The 25,933-nt window shown below is 48.2% G+C and overlaps 1 protein-coding gene across 1 annotated transcript in view; it reads left to right on the top strand.

Moving 5' to 3' along the window:
* Positions 1–25,933, top strand: part of LOC144121921 (sedoheptulokinase-like) — a 344,102-nt gene that overhangs the window by 292,892 nt on the left and 25,277 nt on the right. Inside the window, exons 4-5 of the mRNA XM_077655360.1 lie at positions 16,543–16,682; positions 21,064–21,156. Of these exons, the coding sequence (XP_077511486.1) occupies positions 16,543–16,682; positions 21,064–21,156 (233 nt within the window). The remainder of the gene's footprint in view (positions 1–16,542; positions 16,683–21,063; positions 21,157–25,933) is intronic.

The raw sequence follows: 25,933 nt of genomic DNA, 5'->3' as shown, positions 1-25,933 counted from the left end.
CTGCTATCCTTTATTTCCGCTGCCCCAGCTCAGGTGCCTCAGTATCGATGGCAGATGCTGGGGCTAGCAAAAATCTTTTCCTTCCTCTTTACTATTATTTTATTTAAAGAACCACTACCAGTACCGCTACTGATTGCAATGTAGTAAACATTGTCTCTACTTTTGCACTCGTTTATTCCCAAGACATGTAACGAATGGAGCCTACTACCCACCTCAATCGCCGCAGTTACTGACACGCTTTTTTTAAAAAATGGGCATAAGGAAAACATTACTTCAAATGATTTCTATTCCTCTGTATTCTCCTGTCCTATTATGACAAAAAAAGTTTAGTTTGTTTCCCTCCTTTTGCATTGCCACATTTTATGTTATGCTACACACACGCATTCCACTCCCTTCTGTGATGTTCGCTGGGCTCGAAAAAAAACAGATTAATCCCTACCGGAGAGTACATTTGGCCGCGTAAGGAGTTGTTGCGAATCGGGTGTGTTGCTTTGCCAGCTTCACCAAGTTGTCTCTGAGTGAACCGAACACTTTTCCTGCTCTTTTCTCATCGTTAGGCGCTGTGCTTACTCGTGCAATTTTACTTGTAAAATATGGATGACCAATAGACACAAAAAAATTAACAGGGAGATCTAATTTCATCATGCGTTATACCTATATAAAATTGCAGCTATACATAGTGTGAACACACACACACACACACACACACACACACACACACACACACACACACACACACACACACACACACACACACACACACACACACACACACACACACACACACACACACACACACACACACACACACACACACACACACACACACACACACACACACACACACACACACACACACACACACACACACACACACACACACACACACACACACACACACACACACACACACACACACACACACACACACACACACACACACACACACACACACACACACACACACACACACACACACACACACACACACACACACACACACACACACACACACACACACACACACACACACACACATATATATATATATTTATATATTGTGCGAAAGGGGATTCGTGCACCAGATAACCAGGCGATAGACTGACCAGCAATGGTCTGGAAAACCAGTGTCGCATCATCAGACTGGCCCAGGCATCCACCCAAGCCACCGGAGTCCTGAACTGAGGAGTCCGCCTACCTCACTCGTAGAACACTTCAATGAAATAATAAATGTTTCATCTCTCTCTCTCGCAAAGAGCCTACCGGCTGGCAGCAGAACCGCAGTTCGTGCACTCAGGCAGAGGTCTGGAGCCGCGCGCTGGCACTTCATTTTCAACTTCTTCGTCTGCCATGGGGGCAACATCAGGCGCGTTCATCATAGTTCCCTACAATGGCTCCGGGAATGAGGAGGAGCCATCCTGGCGACCTAAGGTGACGGCTGGAGGAGCGGGTCGTAATAAGTCTTGAGACGACTGACATGGACAAGTTCACGGCCGCGATGACGCAAGTCCGAAGAGGGTGTGAACACCTCTATGATATAATTGACAGGGGATACTGACTCGGCTTAAGGGCCATGATATTCGGTGCGAAATTTCGAAGACTGTCCCGGTGTTCTGGAAGAGACCCAAAGCCAAACTATTGATCCCGGAGAGAAAACGTGTGGGGTTTGATGTGCATCGTGTTCATGCTTTCGGCGACCTTGGGATTAGGAGGTGAAAGAACGGGCCAGTAGGCGACATTCCGCGGCGTGCTTGGCGAGTTCAGAAAGGGGCATGCATTAGGAGGCGTCAGGAGTATACGGAAAAATTGTGTCCATTGTGGAGGACGGCTCCTGCCCATGCAACAGGTTGAAAGGGGAAAATCCTCTGGTTGACTGGGTGGCGGTATTGTACGCGTACGCCACAAAAGGAAGGAAATCGTCCCAGTTAGACTGATCGGACGAGACGTACATGATGAGCATACCGCCGGAGAGTGCGATTAAAGGGCTCAGTCAGCCCGTTAGTTTGAGGGTGGTAGGCAGTGGTGGTCCTATGAATGAAGCGACACTCCTTGAGGAGGACTTCCTCCACCTGCGAAAGAAAGACACGACCTCGGTCACTTAGCAACTCCCGCGGCGCACCGTGGCGAGGAACAAAATTGTGCAGCAGGATGAGGGCCACGTCGCGAGCAGTGTCAGCGGGTAGGGCGGCGGTCTCTGCACATCGGGTTGGGTGGTCTACGCCAACAATTATCCAGTGCTTCCCAGAGAACGTGCAGGGGAGCGGGCCGTAGAGGTCGACGCCCACACGATCGAATGGGCGGGCCGGGCATGGTAATGGCTGCAAGGGCCGCTCGAACGGGTCGCGGGAGACGCGTTGCTGACAGGCGATGCAGGAGCGGACTCATTGGCGAATGTACCCGTCAATAATAACGTCTAGAAATTCTTTGGAACGTCTTCAACACACCAGCGTGCGCGAACTGAGGGTCAGCGTGAGACGAGGCATAGAACTCGGAACGTAAATGGCGAGGAATCGCGAGGAGCCACCGCCGACCATCTGGCATGTAGTTACGGCGGTAGAGCAGACCATCGCGGAGGGCAAATGCGGTGCTTGGCGGCGGAGAGTGCGCAAATGCACAGTGGTGTGGGCGTTGGTCACGACGTCAATGATCGATGCAAGCCACCGGTCTTTTCGCTGTTCCGCAAGCATATCAGAGGCGGTAAGAGGCGAGAGGACGGGATCTGCTACCGATGAGCATGCAGCGGCGCTGGAAAGAGGAGATCGAGATAGAGCGTCGGCGTCCATGTGCTTGCGGCCAGGGCGATATACAGCGCGGATGTCGAACTCTTGAAGGCGGAGAGCCCATATGGCAAGGCGGCCGGCCGGGTCTTTAAGAGACAACAAGCAAAGCGCGTGATGGCCGTGACATCAAACTGGCGGCCGTATAGATAGGGTCGAAATTTCGTGAGCGGTCACACGATCGCTAAACCTTCCTTCTCCGTAACGGATAGTTGCATTCAGCCTTGCTGAGCACCTGACTCGCATGCGCAACTATGTATTCCTGCAAACAATACTTCCGCTGAGTCTGGACAGCTCCGAGGCCGACACCACTCGCATCCGTTTGTAGCCTACCTCGGTACGTACTGTCGGGTCGTAGTGGCGAAGTATGGGCGGCGAGGTGAGAAGACGGCGCAGCGTGGTGAACGCAGCGTCGCATTCGAGTGACCAAAATCACAGGTGGTTGGTTGTCTGTTCCAAGCAGTTTCCTGAGTTGCGCAATGATCGGCGCAAAATTGCGGACGAAGCGCCGAAAGTTGGAGCACAGACTAATAAAGCTCCGAAGCTGCTTCATTGATGTCGGCTTAGGAAACTCCGCAAAAGGGCGGAGTTTGGCCGGGTCAGTGAGGACGCCTTCCTTAGACACAATATGACCCAAGATGATGAGCTGCTGGGCGCCGAAGTAGCACTTCTTCAGATTAAGCTGGAGGCCGGCGTCGCTGAGGCAAGTCAGAACCTGCTGCAGGTGCGTGAGGTGAGTGGAGATATGGACCGAAAAGACAACGACATCATCCAAGTAACAGTGGCACGTGTGCCACTTTAGCTTGCGTAAGATGTTATCCATCATTCTTTGGAATGTGGCTGGCGCGTTGTGCAGGCCGAATGACATAACGGCAAACTCGTGAAGACCGTAAGGGGTAACGAGTGCGGTTTTCTCTCGGTCAGCCGCGGCCATCGGTACCAGCCAGTAGCTCGACCGCAAGTCAAGGGAGGAGAAGTACTCTGCGCCTTGGGGACAATCAAGAGCGTCGTCGATGCGGGGGAGCGGATTATTGTCTTTGTGGGTAATTTTGTTGTGTCGCCGGTAATCGACGCAAAATCTGGTAGAACCGTCTTTCTTCTTGAGAAACACCACCGGAGAAGACCAAGGGCTGTGAGAGGGACGGATGACGCCACGGTGCAGAATGTCTTCAACTTGCTCATTTATCACTTGACGCTCAGCCGCAGACACGCGATATTGCCGCTGCCGAAAAGGCGGGTGGGAGCAGGTCTCAAAGCGATGAACCACGGTTGATGTACGGCCTAAAGCCTGACGGGCTGCATCGAAAGCGGAGCGGAACGTGCGGAAAAGGGCTGACAGCTGCTCACGGTAAGTGGACTGATGATTATCGTTGATGGCGGCGCGGAAAAGTTCGCCAGGAGGCTCAAGTTGAGTAGCGGGCTCTGAATGCATGGCGTTTACAGAGGGACTGCTGACAACCTCGTGGAGACCAGAGAGGAGGCAGGCAGGTTGAATGCATCCAGGGGACCCACTGCGGAGCAGGGTAAGGGGACAAGGGGGCGGATTGTAGAGCAGCATCTTCGTGACACCCTGGCGAACATCGATGAGAGCAGGAGGTCGTGGTAAGTTGCGGACGGCGTAAATAAAATGGTGTCATCCGACGTGGCACGGCACGACAGAGAAACAAGGGCAAATATTTCCGGCGCAACTTCGACATCTTCAATGATGGTGATCTTTAGTGGCTAGGAGGCAGAGGTATCGGTAGTAAGGTCGTCAGCCAAAACAGAAAATTCAACTTTAGCGCGGGCGCAATTGATGTCGGCGTTGTTTTGCGACACGAAGTCCCACCTGAGAATGACGCCATGTGAGCATGAGGACAGCACCAAGAATTCGACTGTATATAATATATCGTCAATGATGACCAGGGCTGTGCATGAGGCTAGAGGAGCAATGCGCTCTTCACTAGCGGTGAGCAGCGAGAGACCCGGGAATGCAGTTTGGTTTCCCCCTTCAGGTGGCGATGAGAGGAAACACCTTGTTGATGATGAAATCGGGGTTTCTTGATGACCCGGTGGTTATAACTCGCCAACATTCACGTTACTCGAAGCAAGGAGAAGGTTAAATATTTATTAACAACATAAATAAAACGAGAAGAAACAAAGCAAGGAGAAACTATTTACATGACTAAACCGTTGATCAGACGAATTCAGCCCTCGTTCAACCCAGTGCGCTTGTTTTTAAACCCTCTATCTCCGCCCTTAGCGGGGACAGCCACCAATAAGATTACAAGCGACACACCTCACTAATCAGTGCTTAGGGAAAGGAAAATAAGGTTTCCGCCAACTGATCACAGATTGGGGAAAAAGTGCTGATTAAACATTTGCGAAAGGAGAGGTTGCAATCAAGCACACAAACAGCACAAACGCGACCACCCTCTCCCAAGGCACCCACGGCCCAGCCGTTACCACTTTCCTATCTCTTTCGCACACGCGACAAACATATGCCGACAAAACGATCCATGAAGTGTTTACAGAACACACCGCAAGAGACGAACACAGTCGTTACGGGAATAGTGGGTTTCCGGTCACTCGGCTAATACTCAGCCGTATCTCGTGCGCCCCCGAAACCTCGTCAACCACTTGACAATGAACACATGTCGACAGCTGTACATGGCTAGGCTTCTTAAGACGGGCTATGCCCTTGACGGCGCGGTATAAACAAAGACGTCCGCCGCAAGCAGGGGAAGCCGAGACGGGGACGGGTCCCTTTGTTGGCGCCTTCCGACACCACTGGAGCGACCTTCCTTGCGAACACAAGACCAACGAGTTCGCGGAGTGGTCAGCGAACTCCACAAATGTCGTCGTGACTTTACGCAAACGGCAGCAGTTTTTCATGAATCCCGGATACCGCGGCACCCGTGTCGATAAGCGCATGTACCGAAAGTCCGTCGACGATGACCTGAAGGACGTTGCGTGGTGAAAACGGAGGCCTTAAGCTTTTCGAACAGCGCGCAGTTCTTGCCTCCGTAACTGCGGAACTTTGTTTCCCTGTTCAACGGATATGGGGCGACGGCGTATTGGTGACAGTGAGCGGCGACTTGGTGATGGAGATCGTCAGGTCGCGTAAGGACGACGGTCGTTGCTGTACACGTCTGGAGGCGAGGATGGAAGAGCCGAGTGAAGCATACGAGATGGATGCAGAGTGGTTGAGATAGGTGGCCAGCCAACCATGCGACGGCGACAGTGGCGGGAAATATGTTCCGGCAACCCAGAGGAGTAACAGATTGGCCGGTTATCCGATGTGCGCCACGGGGTGCAAAGCTGCAGCGGGGACGGAGGAGAAACCGGCGCAGGTCGTAGAACCGGGGCCGGGCGCAGGACGGGCTGGCGGGGTGGAACAGCCATGGGTACGGAGCGCGGCGCCACTTCTGCGTAGGTCATCCGGGCGGGAATCGGAGGTGGTTGGTGATACTGAGCCTCGGCGTAGGTGAATGGAGCAACCGAAGGGACTGGATGTGCAGTGGAAGAGCCTTGGCAACTTCATGGCGGATGACCTCCTGCAATGACGCCACCAGAGGAGACGAAGCGTCGTGACCGAAGGGCATCAATGAGAGCCGGCGCGCGACTTCTTTTTGAACAAACTGCTTGATCTGCGGTAACAGTTGCTCCCAGTCGGTGTCAGACGTGAGGGCAGCAAAAGACTCCTGCTGCGAGAGCGGAGAACGGGTGAGGATGCGTCGCTTCCGAAGTTCGTCGTAGTTCTGGCAATAGGTTATTACGCCGACAATTGCGGTCGGATTGCGTGCCAGAAGCGTGCCAGAAGCATCGCGTCAATGCCTTTCATAACGTGGCCAATCTTGTCGCGCTCAGACATAGAGGCATTCACGCGTGTGGAAAGGTTCACAACGTCTTCTATGTAGCTGGTGAAATTTTCACCAGGCAGCTGCTCCTGACTTCGAAGGCGTTGTTCCGCGCACAGCTTGCGCACCGCAGGCCTGCCGAGTACGTCAACAAAATTGGTCTTGAAGGCCGACCATGTGGTGATGTCGGCGTTATGGTTGCGGAACCACAGGTTCGCAACGTCTGAAAGATAGCATATATCGTGGTTGAGGCTCATTGGATAATCCCACCTGTTATGGGTGCTCACCCGCTCGTATAGGATGTCAACCAATCCTGGACGTCATGGTCGCCGGTGCCGCTGAAGACAGAGGGATCACGCTGGCTCAACACTCCAGCGCAGAAAACGGTTGGGTGGGTTGGGCTGGACTGGGCACGGAGTCCGTAGGCATGGTGCTCTCCGGGAAAATATGGCTGCGAAGGTCCAGGGCGTCAGACGACAGCAACCGCCACCAAATACAAGGGGGTTCGTGCACCAGTGAACCAGGCTCTCTCTCTCTCTCAGGCGACAGACATCACAAACAGCTAAGCGGCTGGCAGCAGAAGGTCAGTTCGTCTACACAGGCAGAGGTCTGGAGCCGCGCGCCGGAACTTAGTCTTCAACTTCTTCGTACGCCATGGGGGCAACATCAGGCGCGTTCATCATAGTTCACAACAACAACAACAACAACAACAACAACAACAACAACAACAACAACAACAACAACAACAACAACAACAACAACAACAACAACAACAACAACAACAACAACAACAACAACGACGACGACGACGACGACGACGACGACGACGACGACGACGACGACGACGACGACGACGACGACGACGACGACGACGACGACGACGACGACGACGACGACGACGACGACGACGACGACGACGACGACGACGACGACGACGACGACGACGACGACGACGACGACGACGACGACGACGACGACGACGACGACGACGACGACGACGACGACGACGACGACGACGACGACGACGACGACGACGACGACGACGACGACGACGACGACGACGACGACGACGACGACGACGACGACGACGACGACGACGACGACGACGACGACGACGACGACGACGACGACGACGACGACGACGACGACGACGACGACGACGACGACGACGACGACGACGACGACGACGACGACGACGACGACGACGACGACGACGACGACGACGACGACGACGACGACGACGACGACGACGACGACGACGACGACGACGACGACGACGACGACGACGACGACGACGACGACGACGACGACGACGACGACGACGACGACGACGACGACGACGACGACGACGACGACGACGACGACGACGACGACGACGACGACGACGACGACGACGACGACGACGACGACGACGACGACGACGACGACGACGACGACGACGACGACGACGACGACGACGACGACGACGACGACGACGACGACGACGACGACGACGACGACGACGACGACGACGACGACGATAATAATAATAATAGTGATAACAATAATAACAGTAATAATAATAATAGTGATAACAATAATAACAGTAATAATAATAATAGTGATAACAATAATAACAGTAATAATAATAATAGTGATAACAATAATAACAGTAATAATAATAATAGTGATAACAATAATAACAGTAATAATAATAATAGTGATAACAATAATAACAGTAATAATAATATTTTATTTGCGATCATTATGCACATGATGGCAGAAGCTTGGAGTAAACGCTGCTTTAAAGCAGCATGGAAGAGCCTCGAGACCCCTAGTGGCCATGACAAACAGGACACCAACACGAAGATGTAAATGCAAAGAGCAGAGTGTAAATTTTTAAACAATAGTCACAAAAATTAAAGATTACACAATACTAATGAACACAATGTAGCTTTTTGCATGAAGTAAAAAAAAATAAACAAAAACGAGGAGGAGGAGGGACATTAAGGAAACAAGAGAGGTCTGTCTGGTTGTCGGCCTGACATGCTAGTCCAGAAAATAAGGACGAAAACAAAGAAGAAGCATATCTCAAAGAACGCAAGTACCTCTAAAAAGAAATGCACACATTTTTGTTTCAAACGAATGCTACACTTTTTCTGTAGTAAAGCACCATATTCTCAATGTGATGCTGAATTTAAGAAAGGAAGTGTTAAAGTAAGTCCTGAAATGATGAATCTGTAGGGTAAATATTTACTTGGGACAAACTGTTAAGCAAGCGGCGCAATCTTTTTTCTAGTGTGTGAAAACCGTACGTCGTTCTGTATGTGTTAATTCTCCAGAGATCTCGGTTGCGGGATCTCAGAACGATCGCAGTTTGCCTTTTAACTTAGCACGCAATTTAGGATGCCATGAGATAAATCAACCTGATACACATGAAATGTAAAATGTTTTCAGTATTCGCGAGAAGAGCATTTCATAAGGGCTTTTAATACGTTCTACTAGTTTGTCTGATTTGGCCACCTTTAAAAAATTTTGTGTACGCTTTCCTGATGCTCGATATTCCCTATCCTTGAGGGTCACTCGATTTAGACAGTGTGTCGCTCCGCTTCAAAAAGCTGCCACAGCAGCGTCGTGTTTGCATTTTCCTGCAACGCTTACCCTGCAGCTGCAGGTTAGTTCGACCAGGTGCCTGGGCGGTGACAGCTTTTTAGGAAAGAAGAACCGTTAAAACTTGCGTAAGCGAACAAACGAATGTTCCTTCAGGTTAATTTATTTCGAGGGCGCCGGGAACAATGTCTGCGTGATGCACCGGTACGACACTTCACGCCCGTCTTCCGCCAAAATTTCTTTCACGTCGTGAACATGGCAGAATTAAAAAAGCTTGATGACTTTGGACAGGTTACCTCCTCGAAAAAAACTTGTAAGCCCAAAGGCACAGGGAACCCGGCTTCTATGAGCAGTGGCGCGCAAGTGCCTGTTGCCATATAGGCACGGAAGATCGTCTGCTGCGGCGCGGAGCTATCTCACTCGGGACGCCATACTGGCCTTTGGTGGCGCTGAACGCAGCGCCGCCGGCGGAGGCACCTGGCGGGAGCACGGTGCCTATCGAACGGTTGATGTATTATTGTATGTGACGTCACTTCCGGTATGCTGACGTCGTTTCCCTGCATCCAGTTGGAATGCTCCCAACCAATGACATTACTTTAACGCTGTCGAGTTAAAACGCACAAGTGCGAACGACTGATTAAACATCTCTAATTGGCATATGCACGGATAAAAGTGACAGATTGGTAAAGTTGACTAAGGACAAGTGAATGTCGAAGGGATATTGACCGCATACATTTATTAATATCTGCTTTAAACCTATTGCTTCCGTAGAGAGAGGTTTAATTAGGAGTAGTGGTGGCAGAAGCAGATATACAGAAATTCGAGCGACATACTACAACGCAAGTAAATTGACGAAAACGCATAGGCGACAAAGTGACTTCAGGACAAAACCTTCCAAACCCTCCAGTTATTAATGTCCTGTACCAGCTGGGGCCACCTCATCCCCGCACTTTTTAATCTCACCCGGCCACCTAACGTTCTGCTATCCCGTTCTACTCTTGCCTTATCATGGTATCTAGTTCGTTCTCTTAGATACGAACCGCTGCATTGCCTTCGAATTACCTGCCGTGCCCAAGCCCATTTCTTCATCTTGATTTCGACTGGGTTGTCATTAACCCGCGTTTTTTTCCTCGCCCACTGTGCCCCCTTGCGGTCTCTTAACATTACACCTTCAATTTTTCTTTCCATGGCTCACTGCGTTGTCCTTAACTTAGGCCGAACCCTTTTCGTTAGCCTCCACGTTTCTGCCCCGTAGGTGAGTACCAGTATGGCACGGTTGCTTCATACTTTTCTCTTGAGGGATATTGGTAAACTAACCTTCATGACCTGAGAGAATTTGCCAAATTCTCTCTACCCCCTTCTTATTTTTCTAGTTATTTTGCTATCGATTTATTGATCTGCTGTAGCTTCCTGCCCCAAGCACACGTGTTACCTGACTACTGCCAGTGCCTTGCTGCCAATAGTAAACTGGTGTTTCGCCGCCGCGGTGGCTGAGTGGTTTTGACGCTCCGCTGCTGCTGGCCCGAAATACGCGGGTTCGATCCCGGCCGCGGCGGTCGAATTTCGAGGGAGGCGAAATTCTAGAGGCCCGTGTACTGTGCAATGTCAGTGCACGTTAAACAACCCCAGGTAGTCGGAATTTCCGGAGCCCTTCACTACGGCGTCTCTCATAGCCTGAGTCGCATTGGGACGTAAAACCGCCATAAACAAAACTAAACGAAACTGGTGTTCCCTCCCAATAGTGTTGAACATTACTTTGGCTTCCTGGGTATTCAATTTTAAAGCCATACTTCTGCACTGCCAGTCTAAGTCATTGATCTAGCTTCGCAATTTGTCCCCTGAGCGACGTACCGACGCAACGTCACCAGCAAATCTCAGATCAGTAAGGTATTCTTTATTAAATATTATCCCCAACTATTCCAAATCTAGCTTCGGAACACCTCCTGCACACTGGCGGAGAATAGCATTGGCGAGATCACGCGCCCGTGCCTGACACCCTTCCTTATTCGAATTTCATTGCTGACTTTATGGATGACTATCGTAGCTGTGCAGTCGTTATAGATATCTTCCGGTATTTATACATGACGCTCATCGGCACGCCGATTCCGTAATGCCTTCAAGACTGCCGAGATTTCGAGTGAGTCGGATGATTTCTAGTATTCTGTGACGGCTCCGTATAGGGTTTCGTTATATTCTGAGCATTCCTCTACCACCTGATTGATGCCCTCAAAATGGTCTGTTGTCGAGCAGCCTTTACGAAAGCCCGCCTGATCATTTGGTTGATTGAAGTCTATTTCCTATTCCATTAGTAAGTAACTTGTAGGGAGCGGACAGTAAGCTCACAAGTCTGTAATTTTGCAACTGAGTGACGTCTTCTTTCTTATGCATGAAGATGGTGTTAGCGCTTTACCCAATCATATTGTTCTCCCGAGTTCATTATTTATTTAGTATACAGGGTGGCAGCTTTCGCTAGCAAAATGCACGATCTGCCCGCCGTTCTTCAACGCATTTGTTGTTACCTAATCCTCACCAGCTGCTTTTTACCTTTGCATTGCTCCTAACGCTTTCATTCCTTCCTCTTTGTTACTGGAGGGATGTCCCATTGCTACTCACTACTGCCCCCTTATTAACGTCCTGACTAATTTGGCTACTATATAGATGTGCGTACAACCTGTGGGATCCACATTGCCCCTACCCCTTGCGGCATGTCTCTATCTCTCGTGGCCGACCGCGGCCATTCCCTACCCGGCTCCCCCTCCGCGGTGGGAGCGGAGGAAACGAAAAAGACGCGTCCGCATCGTCACGTGGGCATCAGCAATGTATCGCCGTCGCTGTCAGCAAAGGAAGTGGAATTCCGGAGGCCAATGGGAATAGTTCCTTTGTGTGGACTTGCGTCTGCATTGTCGTTTAGCTTTTATTCAGTTTTCTTTCTCCTTTGATCTCTTTTGCGACCCCCATGTGGCACTTGTGCACCCCCTCCCCTATAAAAGGAGTCCTCCTCCATTAAAAATCAGTTATCAGTTGGCGCTCTGTATTGTGCCTTCGTCCTTTATTATTGTTTTTGAAAAAATTGGCGCATTTCCCGAAGGTATATAACCTACTAGGCCCATTGCCTCCGCGGTGGCGCAGTGGTGATGGCGCTTGGCTGCTGACCCTAAAGGCGCCGGTTCGATCCCGGCCGCGGCGGTAAAATTTCAATGGAGGCGAAATTTTAGAGGCCCGTGTACGGTGCAATGTCAGTGCACGTTCAAGAACCCCAGGTGGTCGAAATTTCTGCAGCCCTTCACTACGGCGCCCCCTATAGCCTGAGTCACTTTGGGACGTTAAACCTCCATAAACAAACAAACTACTGCGGCCAATTTGCGGACTTCTAACTAGGACATAATGAGATATATTAATGAGTATATCCTAGGGGCAGAAGCTAGGGAGATTCTAGTCAGTTTCGTATGCGTAGCAAGATATTCTGGGAAGCTACTGTGGTCTGCGTCGCTGATATACAGCTCAAGCAATCCAACAGAAACAAAAACTTCCCAATAAAGTTAATCAGCAAATAATGCGTAATATTTTTGGCAAATTATTAAAAATTTTCAAAGCGTCCTAAGCTAGCCAAACATTATTCATGCAAACGCTTTGCCGCTGTCAATATTTCGACGCCTTTCGTGCAGCGATCGCATGCTACGCGGGTTGCTAATGCATAAGCGTGTCGTTAGGTATTTCGAATGACTCAGCACAGCTTGTCTTGAACAAAAAAAAGAGCGTATCCCAATGCGAAGACATGGGGGTACAGAAAAACAACACGTCCGTGAATGCTTGCTGTAAATTTCCGCCGCCGGTCTTATGTCGAGCAATAAACCAAGAGAAGCACCAAGATGCACTGCGTAGTTTTTATCTCTTTAAAAACCAGATAAATATCGAGGCAGGGTTCAGTTCCTAGACTACACGAAAAAAAAAAGAAGAAAGCACTAAACGAAGCAGCGCTTATTTTAGACTGTGATCTACGTTTTTCGCGCTAGTAGAGATGTTTGCTGAGAACGGCGCAAACTTTAAAATGAAAAAAAGTACGACAAATAAAGTTATCGTATGGGATGAATGCGAGCAAGCGTGCACTTCCATAAGTCAAGGCAACAGGTGCCTGTAGCCGGCCTACGCATGATAGAACATTAAGTGACAGGTGCCCTCACTGTGGCTCTGCACCAGACGTTTGTGATGTTCGGCAGTAGTTGTGGACGTGCCCAGCAACGGCTATTGTTATAAAGCGGCTTCTCGGGAAGGTGGGCTTGCAGTGGAATCGCGAACGTGATTATGTGAAGTAGACTATGAACAATCATTTCATCGGAAACCTCTGCGACCACCTCAGGGCAACGGGTCTTCACTCCTTCTTTTAACTTTCTCTCTCCTACATTCATTTGCCCCTTTCTCAACTTATGCCGCGTGGCACACTTCTAGAGAGAAAAAAAAAAGAAGTGCCAAAAATAGGCGCGGTTCGGTGGCGCTCGCGTATTTCCTTAAGAAAGCCGCTATGCGGGAGCACAGGTAAGGGCCGCTATCTGTATACATCGAGTGTGTGTTCCCTTCGCTGCTTGCGACTTCAGTAGGCGTGCTTCGTTTGCGCTCACGTATTTCCTTGTGAAAGCCCGCCGCGGACAGTCGCTATGCCGGAGCTCAAGGGAAAAGTGGCTCTCATCACAGGTAAGGGCCGCTATCTGTAATCGTCGAGTCTGTGTACATTTCGCTGCGTGTGACTTCAACGTGCATCGACCCGCAGGCGCGCTTTTTCTGAAATCTTCAAAACGAACAGTTGCTACTAACGGTCAGCGATATATCTCCAAATGCAGCCAAGCTGCAGCAGTGGCTCAGTGGTTATCGCACTCAGCTGCTGTCTCGAAAGACGCGCGTTAAATCCCGGCCGCGGCAGTTGCATTTCGATGGAGACGAAATGCTAGCAGCCAGTGTACTGTGCGCTGTCAGTGCGTGTTAAAGAACACCAGGTGGTGTAAAATATCCGGAGCCGTCCACCACGGCGTCCGTCGTAGCTTGAGTCGCTTTGGGACATTAATACCCGTAAAGCCAAATGCAGCCGCTTTCCTAATTGTAGAACCGTTTAGAAGAGAGAGTTGGCGGGCTAGTTTTTTCTTTTGCATGATGAGGGAGCTTTGAAATAAAAATCGATTGATAGTCAGCGCCCGTGTATGTCTTCAGTGTTCCTTGTGTCTCGTCCCTGCGCTGTTCCCTCACTATGTTGAACCGTAGTTATTCGCTTATAGGTCTACCTGTTATTTTTCAATATTACGCTCTCCCAACTTAGGAATCCAATACGCAAACCATGGACAGAGCTGGGCGCAAAACCAGGCGTAAGAACGGGGTTAACGACGCCACTGATGTTGGTGAGGAAAGTTCTAGCTGCGTCCAGACTGCCTTCGAGCCTTCACTAAACTACGGCAATTCCTACCAATATCACTGCATAAATGTTTCACGTGCTCCTTCGTTTTCAAAGAAGCCACGGAAAATATTCTTGTGCAACGCATGTACAAAGATTTGTGCAAAGCCCCACTGCGCCACGAGCGCTCCGACCGCGCGCGTCCGAGTTTTAATCCCCCCCCTCCCCCCCCCCCCCCCTAAAAGAGAAGCAAAAAAAAAAAAACGTCGCGGCAAGTAATGCCTCCAAAGCGTGGGCGGCCATTCCGAGTTGCATTTAGCCGTTACCACATGCGCTGATGCTAGAGAAAATTGAGCGTCACGGCGCTCGAGTCCGATGTCGCCGAGAAGTACGTATTATGCATCTGGGCAAAACAGCGACCGCGCCTTTTGGCGTGCAACAGCAGCGCCATAATTATTTCCATGCACAAAAACGAGGATTGCCTCCATTAGAGTGGTACATTAATGACGCTTTGAAAGGTGTCCGCCCAAATCTCGTACCACGAAATGCAGGCGCTTACGCGTCGCGTCGTCAGTCACGCCTTCCCCGGGACGAAGGCTCGTCGTGCTCGGCGCATTTTGCTGGCTCTGACGATGAGCTTCTCATGGCGTCGCCACTATTCTGATACGTAGTGCGTTGTGCTGGTCGCCTACCTTACACGTGGGCGGAATGGAGCTTCCGTTGATCAACATATAGACAACCGCAACATTTTTTTTTGTATGTGGATTCTCGAGAGTTTAAGGGCAAGAATGATTGTCGCATATCAATATGTGGGAATGAAAACTGTGTTTACAAACTGGTTTAAACATTACAATTTTGTTACTGCATTAATTCTGAACATAAATCTATCCTTTTTTGCAGCGCGTTAAAATTACTCTAACAATGGCGAGAAAACTGTTTTCGTTCCTCATTAGGCGCATCTTTACACTTACTCGTGGGCTTCCCTCGGACGCCCTTGATAAAGAGACTGGTCACTCCTTCTAAATGTACCTGAGAACAGTGATTACAACTGTTAACCCAATTTCTTCGCATATCAGGAAGGACACTTCTCGCTGTTTTTTCTATCGTTATCAGCACCTCCAAATGTAGCGCTCCGATTATAACGCTAATACATCTGTGTTTCTGGAGTGCAACAGACAGTGGCGTTGGGCTGTCGAGCATTATAATTAAAGAAATAAAATACCAATAATTCAAATTCCGCTCAGCTGTATTTGTGTTTCATCTCACTTTTTATGTGGAAACGTTATTCCTAATTTCTGTTGTACAAAGCGGCTAAATTTGTACTTTTCGGCGTGGAGTATTCAAAGTACGGCTTGGTAGGTCAAACGTTTAGAGGAATTCACCAATGTGGAGTAGATTTGTTATAAGGGAGTAGTTGCTCATTCCGTAGTGGAGGGCTCCGAAATAATTTCGATCACCTAGGGATCTTTACAGTGCTGACATCGCACAGCACACGGGCGCTAATTCCGGAGCCCTCCACTACGGCCGCTCTTTCTTCCTTTCTTCTTTCACTCCCTACTTTATTCCTTCCCTTACGGTGCGGTTCAGGTGTCTAACGATATATGAGACACATTCTGCGCCATTTCTTCGTAGGCAAATGGCTACAAAAGAAAGTTAGAGCTTCCACAGAAACTTCGTAGTTAAAGAAAAAAATTTGCTTGTCCTGAGTTCGAACCTGGGACCACCGCTTCGCTGGAGCAGTCGCACAAATCAGGTAACCGCGACGGCCAACATTCCTATGCATCCGTTTGGCAGCGCTTGGGTGGATGCAAATGAGTAATTACTCGCTTAGTGCAGCTTGGTAGGCAAAAATACTACTCCCTTTCTCACCCAATGACACTGAACCCAAGTTTACTGCAGAATCAGGAACTCACGTACGAATCGCCTTATTCATTCTTGCGTTCTCATCCTTTTCACGTAGGAGCGTCCTCGGGTATCGGAGAAGGCACAGCTCTTCACTTCGCCTCCCTTGGCTGCTGGCTGGCACTCACTGCTCGGAACAAGGAAGCTCTTGACGATGTGGCCAAAAGATGCGTAGCGAAGGGTGCTCCGAGTAACAAGGTATGAATGCAGAAATAATATCTGATAATTCATGTCACAACTACTACTTAAGAGAATGAGTGAACACATTGCTTCATCGGAGGTATATCGACAGGAAATGCTACATCGATGTTAGAAACCGCGTCCCTCTAAGCCTCAGCGTCGAGCACATTACCGTCACTGACACTAAAGAGCCTAGATGTCTACTAAAGAGCCTAGATGTCTCCACTCAGCGTCACGTTTTCCGCCCAGTCATGTGGCTTCTCATGTTTGCCAAAGTACGTGTTCTCCTGGCCGCCGATGGCGCGACAGCTCCGTAATTGGTAGCTACGCATATTTATTGAGTGCCAACAGTTTTAGCGGTGATGGGCTCACCGTTTAAGAACGGCGAATAGGCCTTGTATATTCTTGCCATTTGCTGTGATTTTTTTTACATTCTATTCTCATTGAAAACATAGGAGGAATCCAACGGCTCCAACTGTTTCTCATTTCTCACACGACTCGCAAGCGTGAGAGATGCTTCAAGTTTGAGTGATCTGGTTACTTGTCATCAAGCCATAGCGTAGAAAGGTCGGATTTTAAAAGTTCTTTGCCCACTGAATCCCGCGGTATCGATCCTCGTTGAGGAATAAAGGGCAGCAAAAGCTTCATTAAACACCGACGTGCTGCTGGCCAGCGGTGCTGAACATTTGAAAACTTTTCTGCACACAATATCATTATACGCAACGCTGTCTTTCTTCAACAGCTAACTGCTGCATCACCGCAACTTTTTTCACGTTTCCGTTACGTGCTCATGTCTGTTTAACACTCATGGTGGCGTTTCGGAGCATCCTAAAAGCAATTGATTGATCGAGCGCGTGGCGCGAACTCACATGTAATGGAGGCACATTTCGAAAGACGATAATTACTGACGAATTATTCTACAGGCTGTCTCAGGCATCTTGAGTGCGGGCTTAAAAGTTAACAGTACGTTGATTGTAATTAATGACTTGGCGCAACTCAGAGCATTGTTTAGAATTCGGCATAGTTCCCTCACTGTCGAAGAATAATTAGGCGGAGCCGGTAGTTCAGTTTAGGCTGAAACACAATTCGTTCGATGCGGAATTTGTTCAAAAGCAGCCGATTCAATATGTCTTACCACGGACATTCTGCGTGGCACTTTCTCCTGGCATTTAAGAAAGCCCGCGAAGTATAACAAAAATATTACTTCGCACCAGCGAAGTTTCACTGCAGCGCTCTTTGAAAGTTGCTTTTAACAAATGAAGCATGCGCGCTGGCAGTCTAAAAGTGAGAGTCTGCCACTCACTTTTACGGCTGCACAATAACTTAGCCACATCCTTAAACTAGAGAAACCAACAGCATCTGGAAGTAAGTCGCTCCAAATATTCCAAATTATTCCTGAAATTTCCAAACTAGGCGAAAATGGACTCTCTTGGATTAGAAGTTGAATGAACGTGGATTATTGGAGATTAACAGGTATGGTAACGTGAATTAGTGGGTGGATTAAGGTGGAATGTTGGGAATTAGTCAGTGAATTAAGGTAAAAAAGCGGGTGTGGTATGTGTAATGCCACATAATGATCCAATTGAAGGTGCTTGAACACTCTAGAACTCAATTTTTCACATTTGGCAGCGCTAATGAGGTCTTGACCTTCTTGACCAATCGGTGAATTTTGTTACGACGAAACGCGGCAGTTTTTTCAAAACAACCAAAAATCGCGTTAAGAGACGCAAACTTTGCCTTTAAGTACCGTCTCTTGCAAAAGTGACCAGGCGGTCTGGTTTGCTGCTCACCCGTAAAGCGATTTTCTTACGGATCTTCTATAACTCAAATATCTCGAAAAATGCGAAAGAGCTTTCTGCTAACCTTACCAAAAATTCAGGGGGAACTTTGTTCACTTAACGTGCGGGGAGGCGAAAGCCTTTGGGTGGTGTTGCTGCTTGTGCCACTCATGTTTGGTTAAGATGTTAAGTACTTGCGTTTGCCCGCATTCTGAGACTCCATTGAATTGGAGCGTGCGCTAGGAGGGAAATTGCGCGGCCCCCGACTCGGCCGACAGCTTCCAGACGTCTGGCGCGGGCGCGAGCCGGTGGCGCTACCTGGCGCATGCGCAGTGAACCACCATTGGCCCAATATGGCCTCTGAGATTACCAATTGAGTTAGCGCTTTTGTCTTTTCAACAAGCGATTCCGTTAAGGCTCCGGTTCTACGGTAAATCTGGGGTCTCCGTTGTGATCGTTGAGTGAAACAGCCGGTGGTCCACCTGCCACATAGGTCACGTGAGCTTGTGCCGTTATCACAACTTGCCCGCCATATTGTTGCAAACCGTCCACCGTCTCAGGTGGCAGCCCCATTGGTGGCTATCCTTGAAGCAGCCACGTGCGCGGCTGTGACCCACCGCTTAACCGCTCCATCAATGCACAAGGAGTGGTATGAGAACTCCCTGCTTTCTATGAATAGAAAGTAGAGTAGAGGCCGCATCAGGCACGAAATTATGGCTGCGGCGTCATACACTTAAGGCTGTGCTTCGGTGTCCAATCATGTTTTTTTTTTCGCATTTGGCGCCCTTTCTTTAAATAGCGGGAAAAAGAACCAAGCACAAGGCCCGTTACTGCAGAAAACTGAATTGTGAGATTTTGAACACTTGCTAGAAAGCAATGAAGAGAGCTTGGGCCGCAATGTGGATTCACAAAATTTGAGATAATTAAGCTTAGTTAATGCACTGATTTGAAGGAAGTTATAAAATACTCTGAATTGCGCCACTAGACTGAAAACAATATATCTTTGATTTCATTCATTTACGGTGTGCAACTTTTTTTAAGCCTTGCCTTAACTTACGTGAAGCACCCCGTATATTTTGCTTGACAATCTATCAATATGCAAACTGAATGTCGCATTCTTTAAGTAGCAGCTGTTATATTTAAACGATGTTTTCTCTTTCGAGTGCTCCGTGAAGTTTAAACAAGTAGTGACATAAACCGCAGTATTCCCCAAATCAGTCTTCGCCTCTAAAAAGGCACACCGAGGTGTCACTGATGCAAGCCTAAACCAGCCTTTTCATCAAATGAGCGGCGAGTAATTCACGTGTGGTCGAGAGTGCGGCGAATGAAAGAAAAAACAACAAAACAACAACAGCTGTTCTAAGAAGCATGTTAAGCCTTATGTCGAGTGTGCCACCAGGGTCGCTTTTGAAATCCCCTTAACATGCGCTAAGTGTTACGTCGGCCACATCGGCCGATGTGTGAATGATCGATCAAGAGAGCACCGGCGTTTCTATAAAAAAATATTAATTTATACCTACCCGCCCACTGCCGATCTTGTGGTTTCAAACCAAATTGTGAGCCAGAACTGACACAAATAAGAAATTTAGGCAGGAGCAAGGACACACTCGCGCGTGAATTACTCGAAGCTGGGTCTTTTATCAAAATCCTGGGTTCGGCATGCATCAGTGACACCTCGGTGTTCTTTTTTAGTGGCTAAAGTCGTCTCCTACGTTTGACTAGGTAGAGAAGTTCTAAATTGGGGGTCAGATGCTTGCCGGCTGTGTGAAGGTTTCTGAGGGTGTGTTTACACCACCAATTTTGACGCATGCGCAGAAACTCCCGTTCTTTCTTGTTTCGACGAAATAAAACCAGTCAGAGTTCAGCGCCCGTCCTGTCCTTGACTGCTGTGTGCTCATCTTTTTTTTTTTATCGCTGTGGAAATTTTCCTGCATTCGGTACGCAGCAACTGGCTCAGCAATTGGTTTCCATCAGTATCGCCGTTCCCAAGAAGTGCGCTTTACACCGGACTCTTATATGCCATTTTGCTCACGCTCAGCGAGCTGGGTTCTTTATAACGCACATTTGTTGCTTAGAACGATCCCGTGCGCTGTGCTAACCGACGAACGCCGTTTATAAATCTTCGATTAAAGGCGCGAAACACAAGGACACAAGGAAGGTGGATGGGATTGAGCGCCTTTATCCAGGGATGAACAATTACCAACTAAGCCAACAAGATGATCTTTTAAGCCACCTAGAAAATACCTCTCGCGCCCCTCTCGCGTTTTACTGTGCTTCAAAGCAGTCACCGCCCGCTCTCTCAGGTAGTTCATGTTTTCTTTGTTACCTTTCCGTAGAGTTTTCTTTGCGATGGTCAATGTTAGATACTCGAGAATTACGTGCGTCTATGTCGCCGGAACTGATGCGCAAGGCAAGCAGCACGCTGATGTGAGAGAACTCGTAATTCAAAATGCGACTAGCAGTCCGGAGCTGAGCATCTATCCATCTAAGCGGCGTATTTGAGGGCGTTAAAACTGCGAAGGTTCTTTGTCGCATTAGCTGGTTGGGATTACCAAATAATATTACTAAAAATATATACTGCACGCCACGACTGCTCACCTCCTGCCCTTTCTGGTCTACAGGTTCTCGTGGTTGCTGGCGATATCCGGCGTCCTCAAGACGTTGAAGCGATTGTGAAAAAAACAGCCGACCACTTTGGCAAGATCGACATACTGGTGAGTTTGTCCTGCTCAGGCACGCAACCCTCCTTTTAAAGCGACAGCATTACTACTATTATTCCGTAGCTCGTTCGGCGCGTTTTTCATATGGCCTTGAACCGAGGAGCGGTAGAGGATGGCGGGACCACCGCCGCCAAGCCGCATCACGCGACTGCCATGACGTCAAACGCTCCAGCAAAGGCCGTGCTGCCGTCGTCACCGCGCTCGTGTTGCAGCGCTTGAGTCACATCTTTGCGATCGCTCCAGATTATTCAGTTAGGATAAAAGGAGCGTTGCTGCCTTGAAAATGGCAGCAGTGGCCAGCAGTTATACTTGACTATACGACCTGAAAGTCATTCAACCAAGACGGAGCTTAGCCAAGTATAGCTACCGATAACATTCACGTTTCGCTTTGTCTTCATAGGTTTACCCGTGTTAAACATTTGCTTAATTTCTTTTCGTTTCTTAACGTTTAGAACGCCAGTCATTCACAACTAGAACTAGTTTCCAAAAGTAAAAGCGAAGAGTAAATGCACACTTGGCATCAATAAGCAATTTCTTAATTTAGTACTTATTGCTCTCGTGCTGCAAGATAATTTCAGTCATGAATAGAAACATCATTAAGTTCCTCGACAATGCAAAAAAGAAAACAAAGTGATAAAGAATAAAACAGTGCAACAGTAGAGGACAGCTTCGCTCCACAGCACACATCAAATACGGACGTGCGGAAGCGTTTTTATGGAGGAAAAATGCTAAGGCGCCCGTGTGCTGTGCGATGTCAGTGCACGTTAAAGATCCCCAGGTGGCCGAAATTACTCCGGAGCCCTCCACTACGGCACCTCTTTCTTCCTTTCTTCTTTCACTCTCTCCTTTATCCTTTATGTTATTATTATTATTAAGCGATGTTTTCACTAAAGAAATGCTAGATGCCAATCACTGATGTGAGTAGAAAGAGTTTTTAAAAACAATGGATTATTTTCCACTTATAACAATGTTTACCGGCTAAAAAGTCTGTTTGCAACGAATATCGGCTATAAATTATGAACCCGTTTTAATATACATGTCATACATTATTTAAATTCTTAAAAGTTGATTGCTCTTAGACTGAGGTCGAAAACGTGACTGTCCTAAAAATTCGTGTACGACTGCGCTTTGTCATCACTGCGTTTAATCAGCGCAGCATTTGGACATGTTAAATCGCTCTTGCATCGGTTGCACCCCATGAACTTCTCCTCACCTATTCTCACCTCTCATTCTGGCATCAATTCGGTCAACTTCAGCGCACGTAGTTCAAACAGTCAGGTGAGTGCGCTCCGTCGCACCCGTCGCGCCCCCACGGAGCTCTTTTCTCCTCCTCCCCCTCTCACTTCTTCATCCGAGAGCTTTAACTCTCGCCACGCCATTATGCTTTGAACTTTCCTCCTAATCCTCCTACCGGTGACGCCACCTCCAAAGTCCTGAAACCCAAAGAACGGGAGCATAACAGCTGTGCTGTATAAAGGCTGTAATCCGTTGTTCACGGTGGCAGCATAGCTTTATACGTGTTCGAGCGCGGATAAATAAGCAAAGAGGGCCCCATGCTAGACAGGCGTATTCTGAATTAGGCCTCATGTGAGTGGAGTTTGATTTCTTTCCCACTTGATGTAGTATCGTTCAAATTACACTTCAAGAAATTCAGCATTCTTCAAACTTTGTGTGTAATATGCTTTGCTTACTTCATTCACTTTACGGTAGAAGCGTAGAAAATGCCAAAATGCTCATATTCAAACATGTCTTGCAGTGGACTGCAATTTAATGAGTGCCGTGTAGTAATTGTGGTAAGCGTTTGGCTGAACGAGACAAGTTAGTACTATGAAATACTCGGGGAAACTTTCCATTTGAAGCAGCAGCTCGGACCTGAACGTATGTCACTGAAGGTTTGCTGCATTAGAGGATCTTTCAGCGACATGAGAAATCACGCGGTGGTCAGCATAGAGCTGAAAACTGCAGGTGATGTAAAATATAATTTTTACTATATCAATAGTATGAATCAGGACATGAAGGTGCTCTAGAAGTAACCTTTCTGGATACTGGAGGGTACATTGACATACTCGGAATGGGAACCAATGCTCGAAACAACCCGCATGCGGACCTGAATGTAGTAATGAAGCGAGTAAAGGACAGGGGGAGGGAGACCAGCGTGAGATAATAATTATAATAATACATTATTGCGCCAAATATTTTAAAAAATGTACAAAAATCCGCCCTGCCAAAACCTAATAGGGCTTGAGTGTGCTGAGCCCGACAGGCAGCGAAACCGCGCAGACATACACACAGGCATAAAGGCACATTAAAAATTACGGAACATCAATTTAGTACAGTCGCGAAATAAAAATAGTCAGAAAACCTATGTTACATTAAAAAAAAAACTCATCAGAATAAATTTCGAAGGAAAACCAAAATAGCATGATAATACCTCAGATAAGTGCAAAAACTACAGCGGTAACCAATAAAATCACAAGATTTACTTGGCAGGTGGTAAAGCATATGTGTACAGCGTCGTCAACCCACTAATTAGTGGATCGCAGCATCTTTTTTATTTTATATTTAGTTTTTGCACAGCGAACACTTAGAGGTAACCTATTAAAGTAAAAGGGAACGTAATAATCTCTTACTCGCTCTCCATATTTTGTAGACCGTTGGGGAATACAAAAAAGTTCCTTCGGTCGAAGTGACCGTGCGGGAACATACGGAAACTTATAGTCACTAAACCAAAAATGTTTCAAGAGAATCGTTTCCATCAAAACGTGTTCAAAATCAGGTAGCGAAAATACCTTAAAGACATCAGAATTGGGGTGAAGGCCTAAATCGTAGCCAATATTTTTTAACAAAGATCATAGGAGAGAGTTGATCCTGTACTTTTAGCGAACTGCACAGTGACCACAAATCGTTATGCCATAACACAGTACGCTATAACCAAGAGCGTTTACAATAGCTTTGCTTACTGAAAGATAACTTGTCTAGTAGCAATAAATTAGGTAAAGAATCAAAGGTCTTCCTGAAGTCGAAAAATAACGTGTGTCTTAGCTTAATGTACAAATTTTTCACTTTCACACATATCGGGACAGAAAACGAGAATTGATGAAAGAATTCAAGGGTACACTTAAACTCCGCTTTAAGGATATGACGCGACAGCGTTAATTAGTTATTGCCCATATATGCACAGTTGATCGTGCTCATCTTAACGTTCATAGGTCTCTGGGAGTCCTCACACCACTCCCTCCGCGATGGTGCAGCGGTTAAGGGATGCTCCACTGCTTTTCAATGGCAGGCGCTGCACCCGGTGGGGCTAGTGCGACTCAAGTTGGTCTTGCCGAGCAAACCTGTCGCGATCAATAGTTAATTTAACAGCCACCTGCCACGGTGGTCAGTTCACTATCCAATGGGTAGGCTGTGATGACGTCACAAGGTGACGTGGCCTAGGTGGCCCACCTATGTTGCTTGCTCGAGTTGTGGGTTTGCTTCAGAGCCCTATTTATCAGAACGCAATTGAACGCACGTTTGCCATCAATAAGGAATTTCTTCAATTACTACTCATTGCTTTCGTGCCGCAAGATATTTTCAGTCAGGAATAGCATTAGCATTGATTTCCTGCGCAAGAAGGTTGGGTGGCACATAACAGAAAATACTCCGCATGTCACAGCAGGCTAAATGTTTTTAATCTTGTTTGTGATATTTTCGTTAAACAAAGTCCCAATAATTTCCTCAGGCACATTTCTCCCCTCGACCTGAAACATGAACTCGCATATTGTCACACTGCTCACATTCTGCGAGCTGCGCCATGCGGCCGAGCGGCATGTCTGGGATCGTGTGGGAGCGAGGAAGACGACGTTCCCGCTTGGACGCGCGCTTGGTGCTAAAATTTGTCGTAATCACCTATGGAAATTTATTTATTTATGCCTGCCCTCAGTCAGTACGACATTGCAACATTACAGGCATTGTGTACTATTATGCACATTAAGCGATTGTCCCGTCTTTGAACTCCATGTTAACTGGACCCCTTTCCTTCCTTCTTCCAATCTCTCAGAATACATACTTTTACCACTCCTTTTCCCGTCAAAACGTTCCTGTATCCAGTAATTAACCGCCTGTGTCTTGGCCACTCCCCGTAGTGGGTATGTGCCAGCAACGTCTGAGGCCTTCCTTCCTTTCTTCCTTCTTGGCCATCCGATTAAAAGCCCCTTTTGTGTCGCCCTACGTTTGTCGGTAATATTTTGGTGGATCCGTGCTGGTATCATCCCATGTACGCTGACCTCTACGATATCTTTTACGCTTCTCCCCGACGCGCGTACGCCACACCTGTCCACAAAGCGAGCCGTCGCCTGCGAGGCCTGCAGCGCGAGGTTGAGCCACTGACAAGGCCTGTGCGAGCTATGACTTCCACCACTGGCAGCCAGACAGGTCAGTACTCAGGCAGTGCCCCGCTGGTCGTGCTTCTCGCACCTCGGTTACCACCATCCTTCCACGGCGACCGGTTCGAGGTTGTAGAAGATTGGTTGGCCAGTTTTGACCGTGTAGCCGCATTCAATCAATGGGACGACGCGCGGAAGCTGATGAATGTGTATTTCGCACTGCAGGACTCGGCGAAAACGTGGTTAGAGAACCACGAGGCGTCCTTCTCCACCTGGGCAGCTTTTCACCGTTAGTTGCTCGAGACATTCAGTTCGAGCGAGCGAAAGAAAATGCCGAAATCGCCCTTCGCTCCTGGTCGCAGCAGTCCAACGAGACCGTTGCCATGTTTATAGAGGACCTGAAC

Source organism: Amblyomma americanum, chromosome 2 (assembly GCF_052857255.1).
Source record: "Amblyomma americanum isolate KBUSLIRL-KWMA chromosome 2, ASM5285725v1, whole genome shotgun sequence".
In the NCBI taxonomy this organism is placed as follows: domain Eukaryota; kingdom Metazoa; phylum Arthropoda; class Arachnida; order Ixodida; family Ixodidae; genus Amblyomma; species Amblyomma americanum.
The sequence above is the reverse complement of the archived record's forward strand: the minus strand, read 5'-3'. Positions and strand labels throughout refer to the sequence as shown.